Below are 23413 nucleotides of genomic sequence, written 5' to 3' on the forward strand. Positions count from 1 at the left end.
TCACCTGGGCCGTAGCCGAAGCAGCCGGTGGTGAGAGGTCCTAGAGGGCTGACAGGATGAGGTATGTCTTCTTGAGGTAGTGGCCATTCCTCTCCTAGCTGCCGACACCTCCAGTGCCCCACCTGGAACACCTGCAGTAAGGACACACAGGTGAGAGGCAGAGATTGATGTATGGAGACACTGAGAGAGAGAGAAAAAGAAGGAGTTTATCTTCTGTTTCTTTCTTTCGTATTTTACCTGACCTCGCTAAGGGTAAGGTTACGGCAAATTAGCGCCTGGGTTGGGTGTAAATGGGACTTCTTAGTGTGGGCCATTGTAGTTCCCTCCATTCTAATACTCTCTCTCTCTCTCTCTCTCTCTCTCTCTCTCTCTCTCTCTCTCTCTCTCTCTTTCTACAGTACATATCAGTGTTGCTCGTTTTAGATAATCCAAGGGTTCAGAGGTTCACCTGGGAAAAGAGTAGAAAGAGAGAGAAAAAAGACCCACCTCTTCCACCTGTGTCTCACCTATGAAGAAAGAAAGTGAAAAAAGAAAGCAAGAGAAAGAAAGAGAGATCGACTCACTTGATCAGTTACATCAGGATCGACAGAGTGTACAAGAGGTTGGAAGGACACCATCTGGGCAGGACCTCTACTGACGCGGTTGACGCCGTCCTTCAGCAATATGGCCGTCAGGGGAGATCCCACCACCCGGATGTGTGTGTATGCTTTTTCTCGAAGGCAGATCCGGCCCTAACACCTCGGGGTCTGGAATTACGCACAGATACTTGAAACAGAAACTTGTGATGTGGGATTAAGATAAATGCAGAGACACTGAAGCTTAATGAGAGAAAAGACAACATCATGATGGAGAATTGCTGAGAGATGACAAGAGAGACAGAGATAACAGGAGACATAACCAGAGACACACTTGAGAGATAACCAGAGAGACAAAGAGAGATAGAAAGATAAGAGACATCATTACCCCACATGGTGATAAGGAAGACCAGCTTGTAGTAGCCATAAGGAAGAAACCTGGCTGGGATGGTGAACTGAGATATGTTCCAGGAAGGCACCACCTCTCTCACCGTCAGTTCCCTCAACGTCTCTCCCATCAAGCTGTCTACCTCCATCACCCTCCACCACATCCTGAAGCACAGAGAGATGATGAGGGAACACAGACAGACAGACAGACACAGAGAGATGGGGTCATACACACATGTTTTTTGTGTTTGTTTAATTGGGATAATAAGGTGAGGAAGCCAGGTGAATTAGTGGGTATGGTAAGTCTGGTCACAGGTAGGCCAGGTGACTTAGTGGGTACGGTGGGTCAAGTGACTCACCGGGTACGGTAGGTGAGTTCACAGTTGATGGATGCCCTGGCCTGAAGGGTGTTGTCTTCTGCCCGCTTCACCTTGTGAGCGTTGGCGAAGAAGAGGACTTGGTCAACGAGGGTGAGCCTGGGTGGGGCACAAGGCACACTGGTCACCACGAACTTGAGGAAATCCTGCACCGAGTTTATCTTGTTTTTGGCGATCATGATGACGGTGTAGGTGCCGTACGACCTGTGGGGGGAGGCTGCCAGTTTACGACACATCAATATACCAACATAAACTTAACTTGAGGTATGATATTGTCTGGGGTATGATCAACCTTCACCTTCCTTAAATTCAAGCAACCATTCACAGTTGGGTGGCTTACAGGTGCCTAAGGTTCAAACCAGTGATCCTCAAGACAGGAGTCGAGTCCTGCATCCACTCAGCCCTTAACAATTTAACCTAATGTAACTTTAACTGTACAGTACTAATCCTCTCTCTCTATCCCTTGCTCTCTCTCTCTATCTCTTTATCTCTCTCTTCAATCTATATTTCTATCTATCTCTCCCCCTCTCTCTCACCCGTAAGTGTGTGTTATGTTCATCACTATGTCGATCTTGCTGTGGACGTGGTTGCCCCAGGAAAAGTGTGTGGTGCAGTCCTCAGGGGCGCCGTAGGTCGCCAGGTCACTGTCATCATTCCAGTGGACCGCTATACACGTCCCTCCACCCAGGGACTCGAAGGATACCTGGAAGTGCTTCAGCTCGTCCTGTGAACCAGTTGTCGTGTTAGAGAGACAGACAGACACACACACACACACACACACACACACACACACACACACACACACACACACACACACAACACCCACCTTGTCAGTAACGATGGAAAAGTCGTCGATTATAGGACCCCGGATCATACCAACGATCTCTATGGTAAAGTTAAAGGGCACGGCCTCAAACTGGTTAATGGCCAACATCGTCATCTCCAGCACGGCTTCCTGCGGCCACACACAAACACGTCAGGGCAACTACTAACCTTTACTTAGCCTAACCTAACTTAACCAAAATTAACCTAACTAAAACTAAATAAATCTAACCTAACCTAACCTAATCTAGCCTAACCTAACCTAACCTAACCTAACCTAATCTAGCCTAACCTAACTAAACCTAAATTAATCTAACCTAACTAAAACTAAGTGAATCTAATCTAACCTAACCTAACTTAACCAAAACTGACCTAAATAAACCTAACCTAGCTCAAACAAAGTTAACCTAACCACACCAGACCTAACCTAACCTAACCTAACCTAACCTAACCTAACCTAACCAGACCTACCTCGCCATGGAAGAAGTTGAAAGACTTGGTTGTCGGATTCAACTTATCTTCCACAAGGTAGGTGAGAATTTCTTCGCCAGTGGTGGCATTCATCAATATGTACTTATCCACCGTACCTGAAGAGCAAACAAGTTGAAAGTCACTTACTGAATCTAACTCGTTAATTAAGACAAGCAAACATGAAAGTTACACTCTACCTTAACTAGATACGTTCACTTAACACCAGATACTATTAACTATGAGAACCAGAGATTAATTTAACACAAGAGTAAAGGAAATTGGTCTTGAGGAAAATTAGAGTACAGGGACTTACCATGGATGACACTGACCACCAGACATAACAGGGAAGAAAGTGGCACTGACCACCAGACATAACAGGGAAGAAAGTGGCACTGACCACCAGACATAACAGGGAAGAAAGTGGCACTGACCGCTAGACATAACAGGAAGAAAATGGCCGACCGCTGACATGACAGGGAAGAAAGTGGCACTGACCACCAGACATAACAGGGAAGAAAGTGGCACTGAACACCAGACATAACAGGGAAGAAAGTGACGCTGAACACCAGACATAACAGGGAAGAAAGTGGCACTGAACACCAGACATAACAGGGAAGAAAGTGACACTGACCGCTAGACATGACAGGGAAGAAAGTGACGTTCTTGTCGAGGGGAAACATGTTCCTAAGTTCCCCATATCCGTCTCTGGTCTCGTCCGAATCTTGTCTCATGTAGAACTTTAACTCGATCTCAAAATCTTTTATTTCTTGGATTATCTCTATCTGTAAGGCCGGGGAGAAGTGAGAGACCATGACACACACACACACACACACACACACACACACACACACACACACACACACAGACACACACACACACAGTATAAGGTAGTGAGGTAGTCTCTTGGTGCAGGTGTGTGATTTAAATAATTTTACAAGGTATTTATGTGGATTTTAACTAACCTAATTAAATCGTATAAAATTTGTACACCTTTAGATACGAGTAGTTGTCATTGGGATCACCTGATGATTAGCCACCTTACCGGTTAACCCTTTGAGTGGTGGAGGATTAAGACGTCATCCTCAAAGGGTTAAAGGTAGGTTAAGTTAGATTACACATTGTTACCTTTGATTACATTACGTTAGATTGTGTCGGGTTAGGTTAGGTTAGGTTAGAGCAAGTTATGTTGGGTAATGTTATACAAGCTGAGGTTTAGGTTAGATTTGATGGAATTAGGTTAGGTTTGGTTAGTTTAGGTCATGCTAGGTTATGCATATTAGGGTGTTTAATCAGGTGAAATAAACAGGGACGCCTAATCTTCATGTGACCGTATTCGTGGTAAGACTCTTTAGTTTGGAGAGAGAGAGAGAGAGAGAGAGAGAGAGAGAGACCCTTGGATCCACAACTCACCACCACGACTGACCTCACTAGTAAAGTTGTGGTCAGACACGTGGTTAAAAACGAAGGCTGAGAACTGGTATGTGCCGGCGTTGACGTAGGTGTGGTTGAAGACGGGCTGGAAGTCGCCGTTCGGGTGGATGAAGGGCAGCGACTCCACTACCCCGTCCCCCCAGATCACCTCAGCCATCGCGTTGGTCGGGAAGTCCACAGGTGTAGCGTATTGGAAGATTACCCGAGGTACTGTGTGAGGCAAGAACACCTGTATGGTTAAATCCTCTCTCTCAACACCTGGTTAAGTAAGCTCATTAAGGTAGGTGTTATAGCCTTACCGGTAGAGGGGACGAGGAAGGCGAGAATAGGAGGGATGGACCACGAATCAAGGACAGGGTGATGGAGCAATAAGGTACAGGAGGCGAACACAGGGTCAGTCACCTCGTTGTGTTGGTTACTCGCCTCCGCCTTCACCGTGTACACACCATCCCTTGCCACCAGCACCTCCTTCGTCAGGGAGTGTGGACCTGACACCGCCGGGTAGTCTCCTGGAGATGGTGGAACGTGAAGTGTAAGACGCACGCGCAGATAGACGTTTACCATATACAAATGTTTATGTGTGAAAATGTAACACAGCCGACACACCAGCTCCATCTCTAGGACAAGCGTCCAACTAATAAAAACTGAATTACTCCCGTATGACTAATATTTCCTTGTCCGGGAGTATTTACGTCCATGGTAGGAGAAGGAATTCTGGGTAATTTCACGGCAGCAACGTCTTGATTGGCTGTCGTCCGTCCCAGTTGCCATTCTCTCACCTGATTGGTGCAAGTACACTGCGTCTGTTAAACCACGCTCCATGGCCGTCATGGTTTCTTCACCAGTAGTTAGGCATGAAGGGGAGGAGGAGGTGCCTCATGTTGAAGCACATTGATGTAAGATGCAAGTTATATCTATCTATCCACCATCAACAGCACCTTCACCTACAACAACCATACTACCACCTACCAGAACCAAAATAACTACAACTCTCCTCTCTCCCACCTACCACACTCACCTGTATCCACCAAGGTGTCAAACTGGCCAAAATCAGGTGAATAGGTGAAGTTGACGGTGATGGGTCCAGCCACAGTGAAGGTGACGGTATAGGTGAAGCTGTAGTCTGACCTGCAATGTAGAGTGTCACCTATAATGATCACTTACTACTCTACTACTTTATTTAAACGTGGCCTCCAGCCTCCCCCAATAGCCACACCTTCGCCGCCATTTTATTACCTTAAAATTAAATATCCTAATACATAAGTAGCTACCCATACCTGTGAGTTAATTAAGCCACAGATCTATGCAACATACCTGACATAGAAGGGAGAGCGAAGGTTAAGGTTGCTGTTAAAGGTGTCTGTTACTGGCTGGGGCGCTCACAGCCACGTCTGTTATGTTCCTCTCACACGCTGTCTGGTCAGAGGCTTGGACGCTTGAGACTGGGTACTGGCGGGAGGTACAGCTGTTAGTGGCGGTGTGGTGCACTGATGGCCTATGAACCATACAGGTGCAGTACAAGTATGGTACACGTAGAACACAGGTGTGATAGTATGATGCAGAGTTGGTAGAGGTGTGGTGTGTCTGTGTACAGGTGTGGTGTGTTTGTGTACAGGTATGGTGTGTTTGTATACAGGTGTGGTGTATCTGTGCGGGCTTGGTACACTCACCTGGTCAGCCACCTGCAGCTCGGTGTCGACAAGTATCTCTGTACAGGTGTGGAAGAGGTTGAAGTACACCTTCTCTCTCACCACCACAGAGATGTAGTAGTGGTGGCTGGTGAGGACCCCGTCTACCTGGTCTCCCCCTGGTCCCTCATACAACCTGTCATAATAATAATAACCATCGCCATCATTATTACCAGTTCTCATCATCACCATCATAATCATTATCACTACCACCACCACCATCCTTACCTCCTGCCAACGGGTCCCTCCACAGCGAACACATCACCTGGCAGCACCTCGATGTCGGCCAGCTCGATAAACTGATAACCCACAGAGACCACCACCGCCCCGACCTCCTCGTAGTACGGTACTGCAGGCCAGGTATGGGCGGCTGTAAGGAGAACTACTTGTTACAGGATATAACTACTGTATATCTCCCCGAGTGTTTGAGAGAAACATTAGCTCCCCCCCCCATGCTAACCTAACCTAGCCTAGTGCTAACCAAAGCGAACTTAGACTAGCATAACCTAACCTAATGATAACCTAACCCAACATAACAATAACTTCACCTAACCTAACATAATGATAATTTAACCTAACCTAGTGCTAACCTAACCTAATCTGTCTTACTGGTAACTTAACCCAGCCTAATCCCCAAGTAGCATTAGTGTTTAATCACGAGGTGAAATAAGTTGAGGGCTATAGATTTCAGATGACCTAAGTCTCAGCGTCTCATATACAGAAGAGGTATGAGGCGCCCCACCCACCCTACCAGTGGGGCCAGAATAGTTATTTGTACCACTATATTCCCCCCATCTTCCCCGTGGGTAAATCAGGTGAGTATTGGGAAAGTTCGTCAAAAGGTTATTATTCATCTGTATATATGATTTCTGTTGATTATTCCACTTGCTATAAAAATATTGTTAAGGGAAACTACTGAAGCTTCTGGTACACAGGACAAATATGTTGTTTCGTTTCTCTTGTAGTTAAATACTGTACAAGTGAGTTTTGAACTTTTCTAGGATTATTATGTATCTTTTATCTTCAAAACCACATACCCATCATCAATTTAATTACGATAATGTGATATTCTACATAAAATTAGAGATGCTTTACTACATTAAACAAAACAATACTATCACATATCGTTATTGGTTCCAAACTTCTTATAATATCCGAGCAGGATAGGACTCGGAGCAACGGATTCAAGTTGGATAAGTTTAGGTTTAGGAGGGAGATAGGAAGGAACTGGTTCACAAATAGGGTGGTGGACGAGTGGAACAAGCTTAGCAACTTTGTAGTAAATGCGGGAACTCTGGAAAGTTTCAAAAGGAGGCTGGATAGATTCATGGATGATAGAGAGTGGTAGTAACTCTCGACAGGAGCTGCCATGCACAGGCCAACCGGCCTATTGCAGACTCCTTATTTTCTTATGTTCCTATGTTTGGCGCTCGGCAGCTTCTAGTAAGATTAGGACGACGGTGATGATGCAAATTGGCTTCATGGGCTACACAAATGACCCCACTACACTATACCATGAGGACCTACACCTCCACTACACTATACCACGAGGACCTGCCTACACCTCCACTACACTATACCATGAGGACCTTCCTACACCTCCACAACACAAACATCAGATGACCCAGCACACTACCTTGAGGTCCTACACATTCTCCCACGATGTCGTTTTCGGCACACATTCCATTGAGTGTACACAAGAGCTCCGAGGAGGGGCAAGAGTACACACTGTCCTCTCGTGTGTAAGGGCAGCTGTCCGTACACCCGTTAAGCTCAAGACAGAACTCCCCTGTTGTGCACTCTGGTCTGTATATCTGAGGAAGAGGACACAATGATAGTGTTTTAACAATGGTACAGTTTTATATTTTAACATTACTAATGAAATATTGACCACTTATAGTATGTTACATTTATGAGGTGAAGACATCATTGTGGGAGAGGAAGGTGTCAGCCATTGTCTGGTTGAGAAAAATTAACAATACGTAAGAAAAATAACAGAGAATCGTGTCCACAAACCTTAAAGACGAAGGAATCTATCTGCGTGATGTATACTTCGAGAGCCCTGACGTAGCCGATCACAGTGATGGGGGAGTTGATCTTGACTATCTCCTGGACGTCGGTCACTGATACTAAGTCTATAGCCCCGTAGTCCTGTGGTGGGACGTCACCGACCTTGGTGAACTCTGCCACGGCTGTCACCATCATCACAGGTCAGGTTACGTTAAGGATGGGTATAGCTTAGTTAGGTCTAGGTTCCCTTTTATAATTGATTTGTTTATGAATCTTGAAAAATAATAATAATAATAATAATAATAATAAGTGATCCTCGTCCCGGATAATGACCTTAGACGCTACAAAGATAAGTCTTAAGATAAATTGAAGAATTAAAGTGTAATAAGGAGATATGAAGATAATTTAGAACATAAGTACATATTAAAGGTGTACAGTATTAAGGAAATGAAACAAAACAAGATAAAACTAAAAAAATAAGAAGAAACCAGAGTAAAGACAGAATAAGAGTGTAAAGACAATTTTTTTTACCTGTGGGCGTGAAAGTAAACCAATCAGTGAAGGACGCTGACATGATCCTTCCCGTCGGTGCCGTCACAGACACGTTGCAGTAGTACTCGACGTCTGGTTCAGCCACCTACAGTACACATATTGTGTTCCTATTATTGAAATCAAGTATTATTTAAATTATTATACGGCTGAGATCTTGTTGTGATGTCGGAGTTATTATTGAACAAAGAAGAAGTGCTGCTGTAATAGTTACGCCCATTTGCTCCTACTGTTGAGCCTATTGGCATTATCATTATTCATCACTACTCATAACTACTATCATTCATCACCACTCACCACCACTACTCACCAGGGGACACAGCACCTCCAGCAGCAGGTCACCGGTGTAGGTAACATTCAGGCTGGTCACCTCTGTGTGTACGTGCGGGGCTCCGGTCACCCATGAGGTCACTGGAACACACACACACACACCGATCATTATCAAATGTTAATGAGATGTGTAGGTGTGTCTGTCGGGAGGTAGACACACACACCCGACAGCTATAAGGAAGACACACACCTGACAGTTATAAGGTAAACACACACCCGACAGTTATAGCACACACCTGACAGAAGGAATGAGCCAGGTATGAGGTAGTTCTCCAGCACTAGGGAGGTGGTAAGGGTTCCAGGTGCCACGTTGAAGGCGGGACTGAGGCCAACTAGGTGCACCTGGTACGTGGCCACAGGGGTCAGGCCAACCAGGGACACGTCGATGGCCTTGTCCTGAAGAAAACGGGATGCTGTGATTTATTGTACGTACGTGTGTGTGTGTGTGTGTGTGTGTGTGTGTTTTATTCGTTTTATTGTGAATTATATTATTTTTGTGGGTGAACTCAAGTGTTTTATTTATTGTTACTGTGTATAAGATAACGTGGATGAACAACATCAGAAGGCACAGAGACAGCCAAAGACACAGACAGAAACTATCTCTCTCTCACCTGTACAGTAGCGGTGAGGGAGAAGGTAACGTCACCCCCTGCCTGGTAAACACTGTGGTGTATGGGGTCCTCTCCACCACACCCCTGGCCGTCCACACACGCCTTACTACACGACGAGCTCACAGACGACCCCTTGTTGTCTGTACGAGGAGGTAAGGCAGAGAGGTACACACACACGTTATTATTACTTCTACTACTACTACTATAGTCTCAAACTCAAATTACACAGGTACACACATGCATATATATACACAGCCACAGACAGGCAGGCAGACAGACACAGACAGACAGACAGACAGACAGAACTCACCTCCACAGAGACACAGATAACCTTCGGCCACCCCAGCGTAGATAAAGCCATCAAAGAGACAAGCGTCCTGACACTTCTTAGCGCTGGGTGAGGTCAGGTCAAAGTTGATGGTCGTGTGGGTCATGGCCGGGGTCAGCAAGTCGTCTTCGTAGCAGCCCAGTGATTGACCCTCCACTGTTGAGATGACCGGATGTAGATATATAATTAATAGACATAACAATTGATAATGGTAGAAATAATAGACTCCTTTTATTTATTGGATTTTTAATCGTCTTTGTATTTGATATATTTTGAAAAAATAAATAAATTATTTTTTAATGTAGCATTATTTTTCAAAATGTCTATATGTAAAGTTTAAAACAATTTTATGCCCAAAAAGTGAACACAATGTTTTTAAATTCTATTTGGAAGTAATAAAAGCTTCTATAACCCAAATCACATAATAATGATTGACAATACAATATTCTTAAAATTTATATATTAAAAAATGGTCTAATTTCAACTAAAATTCTAAGAATGTCAGGAAATGTCATGACAAATTAATAATGATAATTTGATGTAAACTAAATGCAGGATTAGTGGGGACCGTGAAGAAATTATATTACTGAATAAGCAACTCGACTACAACGAGGGCTGCCACAAGATTCCCAGGTCAAATTTTCTTCATGATTTAAGCAAATATACGAACATTTGGAAACTTCTCATGATCTAAAAAACAATGAATAGTTTATTATTATAATAAATCTACCTTTAGTTTGTTTAATATTTATCCTGACAGTGATACAGCCGGAAACAGATCCACCAATCATAATCACCTGTACACACAACCACCAAGTGATGCGAGACCACAAAGAACCAAGCCTTCACGGTGCCTGCAAGCACTCATAGGAGGGTCAGTGGATGTTCCCCAAGTTCAAAGTGCCGAGGACTATTACCGTGTCACGATATATTTTCGAAGCCTTGACAGAGTTATTGGGGAGATGGGTCTCAGTTTGACAGTAATGACCAGGAGGTTGTGTGCGCTCTTAGTGATGTTAATATTGAGCTCATCGCCTTCCCCATCAGCCTTGGTATTATCTTCACATTCTACTCATTAGATAAAGATATTTTTGCTACTTAAAAGAGATATTTATTAATTTCCTGCTTGAAAACCTATTGGAATCAAACATAAGAAATTCTGCCACGCTACCGGTGTAGAATTTAATTACCAAAACGAATTGAATGACTCCATGCCACAGGTGTACTTAACGTGTGTTCTGTTTACTGTATTGCATCATAATTACATTTTAATTTTTAGTCAATAAACTCAATCTATATTAATTACTTCATATGTGATGATGTTTTTAATGTATCACTACGCTTCAACAAAGAAGGTCATTAACACCTTCACTACACGACACCACCTTTGACATTTAGTTAAGGTCAACAAACAGGTGAGCTGGACAGGTGTGGTGAACAGAGTACCTTTTAACGAACATTATAATTAAGAGCACCTGCCCTGACTCACTCCAGGGACGTGATATTGAATGTAAACACTTTCTGCTGTAATTGACGTCCAAGAAGCGAGAATATACAGAGATATAAATATACAATTGAAAAATACTGCTACTCGCACACAGTACTGGCGCGTGTGTGTGTAATTATAACAAATTGCCTGACTCTGTTCATGAATCTGATATTAAAAATCAACAAACGGGGTTCATTTATTTTACTGCAAAATAATGACGTCTAGTAAGAAGAATGTGTAGCAATGTATTTTTACTAACACGATATTGTCACTCCCACATACAATATTGGAACCTTCCCCCACATACAATATTGGAACCTTCCCCCACATACAATATTGGAACCTTCCCCCACATACAATATTGGAACCTCCCCACACAATATTGGAACCTCCCCACACAATATTAGAACCTCCCCACACAATATTGGAGCCTCCCTCACTCTTTAAACAAGTTATTAACATTACTATAAGCAGTCCACGCTCGGTTACCTCACCGCTACCGTACAGTAAGGTCGCACTTAACCTGAAGCTCTGTCCATGTTAGAACACTGCCCGGCCACGGGGCGCGCTACTTTATCTGATAATGTTTTATATCTATAAAACCCCGTGACGTCATCAAAAAGTCCTAGGCTGGATTACTCAAATTGTGTACATCTAAAACTAAAAGTACTGTGTGAGGAGAGATACTATGTGTATGTAAGGATATAACAGTGTAAATTGCGGAGACTAGATGTAACGTACACCACATAGTCATATTAGTAATAATAAAAAAAAACCTTCGTAGGTACAAAATATATATGAAGTGACGAGGGTTATCATGCACTAGTGTTTCCTTCTTCTCAACACAAACTTTTGTAATTAACCAAAGTGTTCCGTATTGATACTTCTTTAAACTTTACTACAATTTTATATATATATATATATATATATATATATATATATATATATATATATATATATATATATATATATATATATATATATATATATATATATTGGCCTGATTCAATGTAGCCAAAACTTGTACAGACGTTAGTTAAGAAGTTGTGGACAGTGTTAGTGGCTACAATGATTTTTTTGTGAAATAAACAAGAGAGACGAGGGGCCGCATTGTTGTGCCTTAGCTATACCTTTAGTACAGTAGGGCGTAGACGATTATCAACCATTCTTCATAAATACTGTATAAATACAAGTAGGGCCAATAAATACAGGTATAAAGTACAGGTACAGTAATTCCCAGGTGACGACAGAATCATACAGGGTGCGCTGTAACATATATTATGATGGATGGCAAACTACCAAACACTTAAACCAGTCATATAAACTGTAATGTAACGAGCCTGCTTCCTCATCACCACGAGAGCAAACTATAGTAAACTCATCAACCAAAGAACAACTTACCAACAGCATCGTGGCAGGTGAACAGCAGCAGCACAAGCAACCCTCGGGCGCCCTGAGGAAGAGACAACACAGGAGCTGGTAAGACGGCTCTCTCTCTCTCTCTCTCTCTCTCTCTCTCTCTCTCTCTCTCTCTACACACACACATATTAAATAACGAATAAATATTTTTCACAGACTTCTATACATGTTTCACCACTATCAGGAATATCTAGAAATAATTACAGCAGGTAACCAACAATGCACTTATCACAGCGCTAAGTTAACATTACCTGACACAAACCTTATTTACTTTTATTTCACTCCTTTATTTAACCTACCTAACAAGGCCTAACACAGCCTTTATAAAACTTGACCTAATAAGACCTAACATACCTTTTATCTGACCTTACCTAACAAGGCCTAACACAGCCTTTATAAGACTTGACCTAATGCTACTCTTATTCAACCTCATCTAACCTAATAAAACCCTATTTATCCCAACCTAACATTCACGACCTAACACAACCTCTAACCTAACCTTATCCTGCCTAATCTAAGCCCTTAAGTTATCTCACCTATTCTACCATGGGGTCATAACCTAACCTAAACTTGATTTCACCTAACCTACATCTCATAATCTAATATATTATAGGACTAGCCGTGTGTCTGTCAGTGTGTGTATCTGTTCTGGGCAGCCGAAACAGCACAATCGTTTTTCTTCAAACTTGATGGAAAAATGGTAAAAAATTCGTAGAGTGGAACAAACCTGGTCCCATGTCAATGTTTTCTTTAGAAAGGCATTAATTAAAAATTTTATTTACACTGGAAAACGATGCAAGTTTCGGACTTGGCGCACCCTAATTAACCATGCAAGTCTACGGACTTGGCGCACCCTCATTCGCTGTACGCTAGCCAAGAACGAGCATTCAAACTTTCACCGGGCACGAAGGTGACCGCGATCACTTGTAAGAATTAAATATACAGTTGTAGTCATAAGTCATCCTCAGGTTTAATATTAAAGTGTGAATAACGAAAACTGTTAACAAAGTAAGACAAATATAATGGAAAACGTGACACAACGAACGAAAGATTACGAGTGACTACGTACAGTACATGTACGTTCAGTTTCGTGCAGCGTGGGATCCCTGTGTGTCTTTACATTAGGCAGAAGGAAACTCGCAATAGTATACACACTATGGAATCAAATTAAAACAAAATTAACACAAATATCACATTGTAATGATTTGTGGAATGTTTATATGACAAGCCCCTGTAAACGTACGAGTGAAATTGCGAGATATGTCAGTGAGTTAATGGTGAAATAGTGAGCAGAAACAGTTGATTATGTTGAGTAAAAATATAACACAGGTATAAGTGAAATAACATGAAATAAAAGTACAAACAAGTGATATAAAATGGGAAAACAGTAACACAGGTGATATAACGAAGTGACAGTAGAATAATAGTGATATAAAATGAAAAACACTAAATCGAGTTATATAATTTCAAAAAATACTCAGACAGTTTTTCCAAATGCCATGTTTCTCAGACTTACGGTGTTGAGCCTCGCCATGGCGGCCTTAGCGTCAATTTTCTTGGATTTTCTCGATGCAGTGTTCCTGAGCTCCTCGACTGAATATTATAAATTTAAGTTGCCTTCAGGAGGACAGAGTCTTCAGTGGACCAGCAGACTCACACACCGCCACAGTCGTGTCCGGTGGTGTTCTGAGGGAGTGTCTGGATCAGTCAGGAAGAGAAGAGCCAGGGAACTATTTACTTTAGCCAACACGCACTTCTGTAGTCTTAATTCCTTGCTGCGCGGAGTCCTCTCATCATGACCTCCAGCCACGCCACGCACCTCTATAGATTTGCATTTTTTTATATCACTAATTCTTATTGTACATGTTTTTTTGTATGTATCACTAAGGTCAAAAGTTATATACAGGATATATGTAAATTTTTATAGTTTAGTGTAGTATATCCAAGGGTTTTCATCGGATGATCGAAATATATATTGTATCATCCACGCTCTAGTGCTAATTATCTGTAGAGTTTAGGTCTGGGGGGTATTCACTAATATTCATAGTTACCTTTTAACGCAAACAATAGCCCAACCCATATCTTTCCTAGAAATACTTAATACCAAATAATCACAGTAATAGAATGGTACTGAAATGATTGAATTAGATATGCCTCATTCTTCCCGATCCTAAGTATATCAGATTTGCTTACCTATGGAAAGTTAATCCTTTCTCTTTTATTTCACGTTGATCTTGGTTTGTTGAGTCAGGCATTTAGCAGCAGGTCCGCAATCAATCGTCTGGAGTACAATGAAGGGTGGGATATCTCTAGCATCTGAAGTGTATGGGAAACAAATGAGATCCAATATGGCCGCTGAGATGTTTCCGGCAGCTTCACCACTGAGCCATCCATCCAGTTAAGATTCATATCAGTACTTGAACTTGATCAACCCACAGAACTTATCGTCTTTTGTTTTCATCACAGCTGCTTCAAGTTCTTTTGTCTAATCTTTGGTTCCTCCAATTACTCATTATCATTATGCTGTTCTACACAATCTGTTTTTTATTCTTTTATTTCATTTGACTTAAACAGGAGATAATTATTACCATCTATGTCGTCGTTTTCTCATTGATTTTATTATCTTTTTCTACATTTCCCTGCAGTTTAGTCATCATCCATTTTCTTACATTTCTTCTTTGGAGTAAACTTTTTTAACCCGTCTACATTCTTCCTTTTTTTATCTTTTATGTCAAGTTCTGTGTCTCCTATTTTTTTTAATGTACAGTTTTTCCAAATGCCATGTTTCTCTGCTTGACAATCCCTATGTAAATTATTAATATATTGAATACAGGTACATCTAAGTGTACATTTTGAGAGGGTAAGTCGTGTTAATAAGAAGCCATTGGGTTATATGTATGTATGTATAATTAACAAAACATATGTATAGTTTTTATACAATAATACACACTTGATGTAGTATTCTGCGTCATGGGTAACTATACACATTATTAACAAACTGTCAACAACGTCTAAAAAAAGTATTGGCACATTTTATAATATTGTACATTATTTATCATGTATATTTATAAGTAAAACATATTAGTTTGGATAGAACTATGTGGTCTAGTTATTATGTAAATGATTTTTTTATACAAGGTAAATTAAGTGGTTGAATGTGGGTGCGCCAAGTCCGTAGAGTTGCTAGTGATTTATAAAAGTCGCCCAGGGTCGCTGGTTCTAACTCAGCAATAAAATATTTGATACAAGTCAACAATATATTGTATACCTTAAACGTACAAACAAGAAACATTTCATACTTCACAAAACAAAACCTTTTCGGTGAGTGTACTCCTCTGGCCTGTATGTTAGATATTATTTATTTTCCTCAGTTTATAATCAGCATTTTGTGGTGAAACTTAAGTTAAAAATCTCATTCACACAAAATTATAACTTAAAATACATTTGTCAGTTAATAACAGTTTTTAAAGGGAATAGTTGACTGAATGTAATAGAGATCTAAAATAACTATAGGCCTATTAATGATCCTAAAAACTTCTCAAAATGATTTGGTATTTGTGTACAGAAGACTGAGGCGGTGCTAAGTGGAGACTCTTAATAACCCTGGCAGTTGAACTCATAAATATAAAACAAAAATTTTCATTATCTTGAATACAATATTACTTGTCGGTTGTAGAAACTGTATACCACACGAGGTTAATAACCTTGGCAGTTATAATAAAGAGAAATAAAAAAAGCCTTAAAATGTTTGTGTTGTATTAGGCAAACTTTGCTCCTTGGTGAATATGTGAGTCAGAACTTAGTCCTGTATAGTTTCTTCACTTCACACAGTAGCTTGACGCTCACACCACCACACAAGGAGTTTTGAACTGAATCTAAAGTACACATTCTCAACATAAAACAAATATAACAATTTATGTGATTCTATAGATGCAATTATTTATCTAAAGTGTATTTATCCAAAATTAAACTTTATGTATACACGAAAAATACTAACGTGTATAGTTGTATAAAAATTTTCCGCTAACTCGACATTAACTAGAAAAGATCACTTAACAACTGTTGCCAGATATGATAAACAAACAGAATCTTTTGGAATTTGTTTTGTTAATTTTGTCTCCTACCTGGTATAAGTGAATGTGTCTAGTTAAGGTATAGAAAGACCGTATACTTTTGATAGTTGTGTATGTAATTTGTGAATGTGTGTTTTAGATGAAGTGAATTAGCACATTCTTCATACAACTCCGTACGAACCCTTATGAATCCAGCTCAGTGTAAAGTGGTATGAGATGATAGCGTATATAGTATATCCTTCCTGACGTTTATGATCTTCTTGAGTTAAACAGCTCTTGATCCTCTAGAAGACAGCTGGTGTTATAGTAGAATAATTAATAGGAGAGTCTGCCCTGGGTGGTGAGACGGGAAAGTGTTTTGCTGGTCGACGATGAAGATTACACGCTGGCGTATGACTCAACAAACACTGTAGTTCTGTTCTCTAAATTATACTGTAATTACCATCCATATCTCACTTACTCTTTCGCTTTCTTTATTTATTTTTTGACCTCTGACCTGACCATTTATAATAAGTAGTTCAACATATATACTGGTGAATAGTTTGGCTGTTTGGTTAATAAATAGGACGAACCCATGAGCAAGTTATTTTATTATTGTTTATTTTCTTACAATATTTCTATCAGTGAGTTCTGTATGATAATCATATATTGTGGAAATTGTTCGTCTCATATATAATTAGCCGCCTAGGAGCGGTAATGAGGCCGTGCTAGGCTGAGGGTCTTTACCCGCGCCCGGGGCAGTTTGTGAATTTAGGGGTAAAGACAAAGAGGCTCTTCAATTGTTTAAAGCTCACGACATTGTTATTTTACATAGAGACTGTTTATTTTCTTCCATTATTTTAATCAGTGAGTTCTGATATGATGATCATTTATTGTGGAACCCGTCGCCCGGGCTCTTTAGCGATGATGCGGCCACATCATCTCACGTCCAGAAATGCCTCAAATTTCACCATATCAGAGTAAGTTCTTTCAGTTTAATATACCGGGGGTTCTGGTAACGTTTATTTTTAAAATATAAAATTTTTAACATATTCCCACAAGCTACAACAGTGTCTACTATAATATATTAGTGAAAATTCGGTGTTTATATTTTTTTTCAATCAATTTCGCTCATTGGTTAGTCTTATATAATTACCAGCTGTTTAAGTAATGTTGTAAAAACTTGAAGAACAATAAAGATGTAATTCGGACAAGCGGTCATAGCAACACAAGACTAGTATAGTGTTGATGAGTTGTTGACGTATTAATGTTTAGAATTATCTCAAGTGAGGAAATTCCTACATTGTCAGGTGAGGGAAGTGTCTACATAGTTATCTCTCACGTGAGGGAAGTGTCTACATAGTTATCTCTCACGTGAGGGAAGTGTCTACATAGTTATCTCTCACGTGAGGGAAGTGTCTACATAGTTAACACACACCTGGCATCCTCTTGTGTTTACCTATATCTGCAACAGAACAAAAAGTTATCGTTAGTTTAAAAAAGCCATAAATTAAGCTAAAATAAAGTACTGGAAACTGAAATTATTATTGATATAAGAAAAGCATTTTTATATTTGTTAATAAAATCAAATAAAAAGTTAGATAAATAATATGGATGAGGTTGGACTGGTTATAAATAGTCAGACTAGTTATGCAAATATCAGACTTAAACCTCAGACTCATGCATGAATAAGATATGAAGAAATTAAATCAATTATATAAAAATAATATTAATACAATTAAAAAACAAATGTATATAAAAGAAGGTTACAAGAAGCAGACGTATAGAGTATTGAGACAAAAACGGGAACAAAAAGAAGCGGGAAGTAAATGAATAAAAGGTTAACAAAATCAGAAGCAGCAGAAGTTCAGTAACTGGCCAAGATACTAAATCCATAAAAAAAAACAGTAAACACAACGTAATGAATTGAAGTCCCATGTATAACCCCCAAAATAATAATACGTTCATGTTGACACTGATCATGGTATATATTTTTTATTATTTATCCATGTTAATGATTCCCAAATACTGTCAAGTTTCCTAAAATAAATAAAAGTATTGAAACGGTGTTGTTTGTTGTCTACCATTATTATAATCTATCTCGTCTACTGATGACTTGCCATATGTACTTATATTTCTTACTAATATTATCTATATAACACAGAGCAGATGTGATTATTTCAGGTGAACTACACACATAATATCTATAGTTGTGTCTTAGCAATATAATTGGGAAGTAAATCAGTTATATCTTATGTCTATAAGTCTTACCCAACAAGTATTAACCTCAGTCACCCCTACACACTTTTATTACAGCCTCATGTTAAGTGTAAATGATAGAAAGTCAACCATGCAACAGTCGGTCGTGTGTTAACTGGAGAATGAAAGCTCTTTGCCATGTTGTATATATTTATACAAGACGTAAGAACAAGGTTGACCTGACAGTCCTTCCTCACAAACAAATAATTCACAGACATTAATGACTTACTACATAACAAATTTAGATGATACAGTAAATTATTGGTGTATATATGATGATAAAAAAACTTTAACCACATTTGTGAGAGTAACTTGATTAATGAGAATAAAACAGGTCTAGAGGTTTAGTGTATTAGTGAGAACATTGCTCTTGATATTGTGGAGAACAAATTACTTTAATTGTGAACCTTTTTTTTTACAAGTGGCAACAGCCAATGTGATGTAACCTAGTCATGGCTTTCAAATAAACGAATAGGTCACTTGTGTCAGCCAGTTACCCAATGTTAATAAAATAAGACCAAATGCATCAGCTGTACTTTACGTCGCCACACTAATGGATGTGACATGCTGTATCTAACCATTGACAATAAAACTGTTCATGGTATTGTACGAATAATATCGTCTTCTGACATTTCCACTAAATTGTCATGATTTATGTTTCCCTTTACTAATCAAATTTACCGGAAAAGTTTGTATATATACACGGTCGTTAAGACAATAGATTACTGGACTTGACTTAAAACTCTTAAAACACTTGTGATTCATCCCACACTGACAGTGTTAAGTATAAATATTCATAAAGTTACTGTTGATATGTGATATATTGTGAAATAATTAAAACTTAACCCTTGGAAAATATCTTAGTAATAAGTAGTCACTTACATTTAAACTCAGCGTTAAACTCACAAACTTTGCCATCTACTGAGCTGTAGCAGAAGTTATTTATGTAAACACAAACAATAACTAGATAAATTAAGTTTCTACAGTATTACAGAGACCACAAGTTAACTGTTGATGTTCCGATCACTACCGGTATACATCCTGGCCTAAACTAACATAAATAATGAATAAAACTATGAATAACTGCACGTAAACAGTGGGCAGTGAAGAAAATCATCGCTTTTAACTTTCCCTTTTACTAGACAACAAGAACCAAATTCCAACCTTAGTGAATTATTAATGATTGCCTATATTTGTTTACCCTAGTTATATTTTCTCTGCCTCTAAATAAGCATAAACCTATCCATAAACATATATAATGGCGGGAAAATTACCCTAAAGTCCATTGACTTCGCATAACTGTACCGTCTTTAAATTATCTGAAATATCTATAATTTGTAAGTCTTTTGTTTTGTGAAATAGTTAAAAAATAAAGAACAGGTGTGTGAGTTTAACCGAGGCGGGACCCATACGTGTACAAGAAAAGACAAAGTTCATTTACACAGCAAGGGAAGAAGGTCGTCATTACTCGGGAAGAAAGTCACCATTGTAGGGGAAGAAAATTACAATTGTTAGGGAAAAGTCATCATCACTGCTAGGGTAGAAAGTCATCACTGCTAGGGAAGAAAATTACTATACATGAAGGGAAAAGTCGCCATTATTATGGGAATTAAATGCCAGAGGAAAAAAATAACATGAAAAGAAAGATTAGCCAATGTCTTAACGTTTGTACAAGTGGTATATAATAATATCATCATTATCACGTTTCTAAGTTAACGAACGCGACAGATCAATGTGAGTAGCTAAGATGACCCACTGTCGCCTCCGTCACTTTCACCGTCACCCTTACCTCTCCCTCCGTCACTATCCCACTTGCTCCTGCTATTCTCGGCGGAGGAGTACTTCCCTGCTGTGACTGGCGACGAAGCACGAGTAGAAGTTGTAGAAGAACCATATCTGTTGGTTCTACTGGTTGGACATAGATCACAGTCTTTCCCACTCGTCGAGGTTCTCAGAGAGCTTAAAGTGCTTCCTGAACCATACTTGGCGCCAGAATCACTACCCGGGCCAGAAGAACCGTATCTGGTAATTAGGCCAGTACTGCTAGTAGGAGTAGGAGAACTGTACCTGCTAGTTGTGGGAGCAGGAGAACTGTACCTGCTAGTTGTGGGAGCAGGAGAACTGTACTTGCTTGTTGTAGGGCCTGGGGAACCATATCTACTGCTACCACCTAGTGTACTAGAACCGCCCGCAGGGGCTGAGAGACCGTACTTGCTGCTATAACTACTGGATGAGCCACTAGTAGGAGCAGGTGAACCATACCTGCTTGATGTGGGAGCTGGTGAACCATATCTACCAGTAGCGGAGGATGAATCATACTTAGTACTACCCAACACGCTACCTGAACCACTGGTAGATGTAGTTGAACCATACCTATTAGGACCACTTGTAGAGGAAGACAGTGAACCATACCTGGCGCTAGAGCCATTCGAGGTATCGCTAGAACCAGAAGTACCGTATCTACTGCTTACTCCACTTGATGTATTAGAAGAACCAGCAGAAGGACTGTATTTAGCGCTAAGAGCAGCTAAGTTACTGCCAGAACCCGAGGTGGAAGTACCGTACCTACTGATGCCACTTGAGGTACTGGTAGAACCAGCGGAAGAACCGTACTTAGCGCTAAGCGCAGCTAACTTACTGCTAGAACCCAAGGTAGATGTACCGTACCTGACTGGCTCCCTGATGGGTACTGATGAGGTGTACCTAACTGGCTCCTTGGCGGCTGCTGGTATGGTGTACCTGCTTGTAACTCCGCTTAAACCACTTCCAGACGAAGCAGAGGAGTCATACCTACTGCTGTACCCGCCTGGGGGAGCTGACGAGGAGCTGTACCTTCTACTGTAACTACTAGAGCTAGTAGACTGAGCTCCGGTGGATGGAGTAGTCGTGTACTTACTAACACTACTATCAGAGCTATTTGTATCTGTTCCGCCTGCTGAGGTAGCAGGTTCATACCTGCTGCTGAGGTAACTGCTACCGCTGGAGCCTCCGTAACGGGAGAGGGACGTATCACGCGTCCGGGACAGGGGGGTGTCTCGAGCAGACCCGTAACGGGAGAACAGGGTGGAGGACCCGGTGGAACGGAGTGAGGGAGAACTAATACTGTCGCTGGAACGGAGGAACCTGCTACGTGATGTTGTGTCTGTCGAGGGCTTATCTTCCTTGGCAGCGATGGAGTTGGTTGCGGACGACCCCCATCTGCTCCTGCTGTAAGCGCTGCCTGTCGTCGTTTTCGTCTCCTCCGACTGCGACGGTCGTGGACGGAGGTAGAAGGGTATTTCTGCGTTCGTGTCCTTGGACTCGCGTCGTCGCATGAACGGGTGTGTGACTGTCGATTCATCAGATTTGGAGTATCTCCGCACACCAAACGGCGTGTCTTTCTTCTCCTCCTGTGGTTTACTTCTCCATCTATCAGTCTCCGGCTTGGTTTCCTCAGTAGACGCCTTACGGCTGACGTCGAGAGTCTTTTTAGTATCGGTGCCTTCCTCTTTGCTTCTCGTCCTCCATCTGTTGGAGGTGAAGCTTTCAGGTTTATATTCTTCCGTCGTTTTCTTCTGGCTGGTGTAAGACGAGGTGTCGGAGGTTGTCTTCTCGGTGCCTGTCTTGTCCTCCTTCGGTCTGGAGATCCACCTGTTAGTGGAGAAGCTTGAAGGTTTGTACTCCTCCACCGGCGACTTCTTGTATTCGGTCTCGGTCTCCCTGGTCCTCGTTCTCCACCTGTTAGTGGAGAAACTCTCCGGCTTGTACTCTTCCGCTGAGGTCTTCCTGGAGGACGTCTCGGTGCTCTCGCGTCTCCTGCATAGTGGTGGAGCTTCTGGGGTCTTCTGATCATCAGCTGGAGGAGACCTTTTCCTCACATAGGGGATCTCCGGCACCTTTAGAGAGGCCTCCGCTCCCGTACGCCTCCTCATGGGGGAGCTCTGTACTGGCTTCTGCTCTTCTGGAGGCTCTGGGCGGCGTCGACGTGGGGAAGAACTCTCCTCGACCTCCTCTACTTCAGAAGGTGGTCGTCGCCGTCTGGGAGCCCCGGTGGTAGGTGTGGTGTTCTCCCCGGTGTCCATCTGGTAGAGCAGCTCAGTGATGATGCCGGGTTTAGTGTCGCCGTCACTCTCCTCCACGCTAGTGTTGGGGTCCACCGCCGCCTTGATGAAGTGGAACGCGGCGTCCTCCGTCTCCACACAGTAGAGTCCACCAGTGCCGCCCCACAACTCCACCTCAGAGCTCCCCTGACTCATCCTCACCGTCTTCACCATAACCTGCAACAACACCTCAGTCAAGTATAACAACAACACCTGGAGGTCGACCGCTCTTATATCGTCAACACCTGGGGCAAGAATTTTTTACTTTCAACCATAAACTTATAATAAAAAGTTTAGCAAATAAATAAAGTTTTATGTTTTAATAAGTGAATAAAAGATAAACAATAAAACACAAAAATCTACAAGAGTTAACACAGTGACGTCAGCATCTACAATATTAAACACAGTGTCGTCAGAATCTAGAGGAGTAAACAAAGTGACGTCAAAATCTACAAGAGTATGCAAGGTGACGTCAACATCAACTAGAGTAAACAATATAGTGACGTCAGCATCTACAAGATTAAACAAAGTGATGT

The 23413-nt window shown here is 41.1% G+C and overlaps 4 protein-coding genes and 1 long non-coding RNA gene across 9 annotated transcripts in view; all 5 read right to left on the reverse strand.

Annotated features, from left to right (window-relative positions):
* Positions 1–10: 10 nt before the first annotated feature.
* Positions 11–2738, reverse strand: LOC121853101. The gene is made up of 7 exons (XM_042347041.1): positions 2633–2738; positions 2166–2294; positions 1876–2063; positions 1322–1543; positions 964–1127; positions 564–746; positions 11–131 (listed from the first exon to the last, which is right to left on the reverse strand). The coding sequence occupies exons 1-6, from the start codon at positions 2723–2725 to the stop codon at positions 631–633; spliced, it is 912 nt and encodes a 303-aa protein (XP_042202975.1). The 5' UTR covers positions 2726–2738; the 3' UTR covers positions 11–131; positions 564–630.
* Positions 2736–4566, reverse strand: LOC121853094. The gene is made up of 5 exons (XM_042347030.1): positions 4363–4566; positions 4056–4273; positions 3264–3414; positions 2946–3024; positions 2736–2748 (listed from the first exon to the last, which is right to left on the reverse strand). Exons 2-5 carry the CDS (start codon positions 4218–4220, stop codon positions 2736–2738), a joined length of 408 nt encoding a protein of 135 aa, XP_042202964.1. The 5' UTR covers positions 4221–4273; positions 4363–4566.
* A 517-nt stretch (positions 4567–5083) lies between these two features.
* Positions 5084–6117, reverse strand: LOC121853102. The gene is made up of 4 exons (XR_006086267.1): positions 5980–6117; positions 5734–5887; positions 5378–5512; positions 5084–5191 (listed from the first exon to the last, which is right to left on the reverse strand). It is a non-coding gene; the product is annotated as an uncharacterized LOC121853102 (long non-coding RNA).
* A 1208-nt stretch (positions 6118–7325) lies between these two features.
* LOC121853095 lies at positions 7326–9725 on the reverse strand. Its single transcript, XM_042347031.1, has 6 exons — positions 9562–9725; positions 9252–9391; positions 8857–9036; positions 8293–8398; positions 7768–7943; positions 7326–7565 (listed from the first exon to the last, which is right to left on the reverse strand). The coding sequence occupies exons 1-6, from the start codon at positions 9683–9685 to the stop codon at positions 7326–7328; spliced, it is 966 nt and encodes a 321-aa protein (XP_042202965.1). The 5' UTR covers positions 9686–9725.
* An 8123-nt stretch (positions 9726–17848) lies between these two features.
* Positions 17849–23413, reverse strand: part of LOC121880482 (mucin-5AC-like) — a 31973-nt gene continuing 26408 nt past the window's right edge. For 3 of the 5 annotated variants that reach the window (XM_042387691.1, XM_042387690.1, XM_042387689.1), the window contains one exon: positions 18936–23054. In XM_042387691.1, the coding sequence (XP_042243625.1) occupies positions 20541–23054 (2514 nt within the window). In that variant the 3' untranslated portion in view covers positions 18936–20540. Of the gene's footprint in view, positions 18005–18935; positions 23055–23413 lie in introns of those variants that run through there. The other 2 variants (XR_006091549.1, XM_042387692.1) reach the window with 2 other exon arrangements.

The sequence above is a fragment of the Homarus americanus genome, unplaced genomic scaffold (genome assembly GCF_018991925.1).
Source record: "Homarus americanus isolate GMGI-L3 unplaced genomic scaffold, GMGI_Hamer_2.0 scaffold15794, whole genome shotgun sequence".
NCBI classification, from domain to species: Eukaryota; Metazoa; Arthropoda; class Malacostraca; order Decapoda; family Nephropidae; genus Homarus; species Homarus americanus.

What these genes read in the sequence shown, in the direction of transcription:
- LOC121853101 (XM_042347041.1), bottom strand. Translation starts at nt 2,725, where the DNA reads ATGAATGCCACCACTGGCGAAGAAATTCTCACCTACCTTGTGGAAGAT. An exon ending in TCAACTTCTTCCATGGCGAG is followed by an intron (nt 2,295 to 2,632) that starts GTAGGTCTGGTT and finishes GTGTGGCCGCAG; the next exon opens with GAAGCCGTGCTGGAGATGAC. An exon ending in AACATAACACACACTTACGG is followed by an intron (nt 1,544 to 1,875) that starts GTGAGAGAGAGG and finishes CTCCCCCCACAG; the next exon opens with GTCGTACGGCACCTACACCG.
- LOC121853095 (XM_042347031.1), bottom strand. Translation starts at nt 9,685, where the DNA reads ATGACCCACACGACCATCAACTTTGACCTGACCTCACCCAGCGCTAAG. An exon ending in CCCTCACCGCTACTGTACAG is followed by an intron (nt 9,037 to 9,251) that starts GTGAGAGAGAGA and finishes CGTTTTCTTCAG; the next exon opens with GACAAGGCCATCGACGTGTC. An exon ending in TAGATTCCTTCGTCTTTAAG is followed by an intron (nt 7,566 to 7,767) that starts GTTTGTGGACAC and finishes CCTCTTCCTCAG; the next exon opens with ATATACAGACCAGAGTGCAC.
- LOC121853094 (XM_042347030.1), bottom strand. Translation starts at nt 4,220, where the DNA reads ATGGCTGAGGTGATCTGGGGGGACGGGGTAGTGGAGTCGCTGCCCTTC. An exon ending in ACCACAACTTTACTAGTGAG is followed by an intron (nt 3,415 to 4,055) that starts GTCAGTCGTGGT and finishes CCGGCCTTACAG; the next exon opens with ATAGAGATAATCCAAGAAAT. An exon ending in CTTCCCTGTCATGTCTAGCG is followed by an intron (nt 3,025 to 3,263) that starts GTCAGTGTCACT and finishes TCTGGTGGTCAG; the next exon opens with TGCCACTTTCTTCCCTGTTA.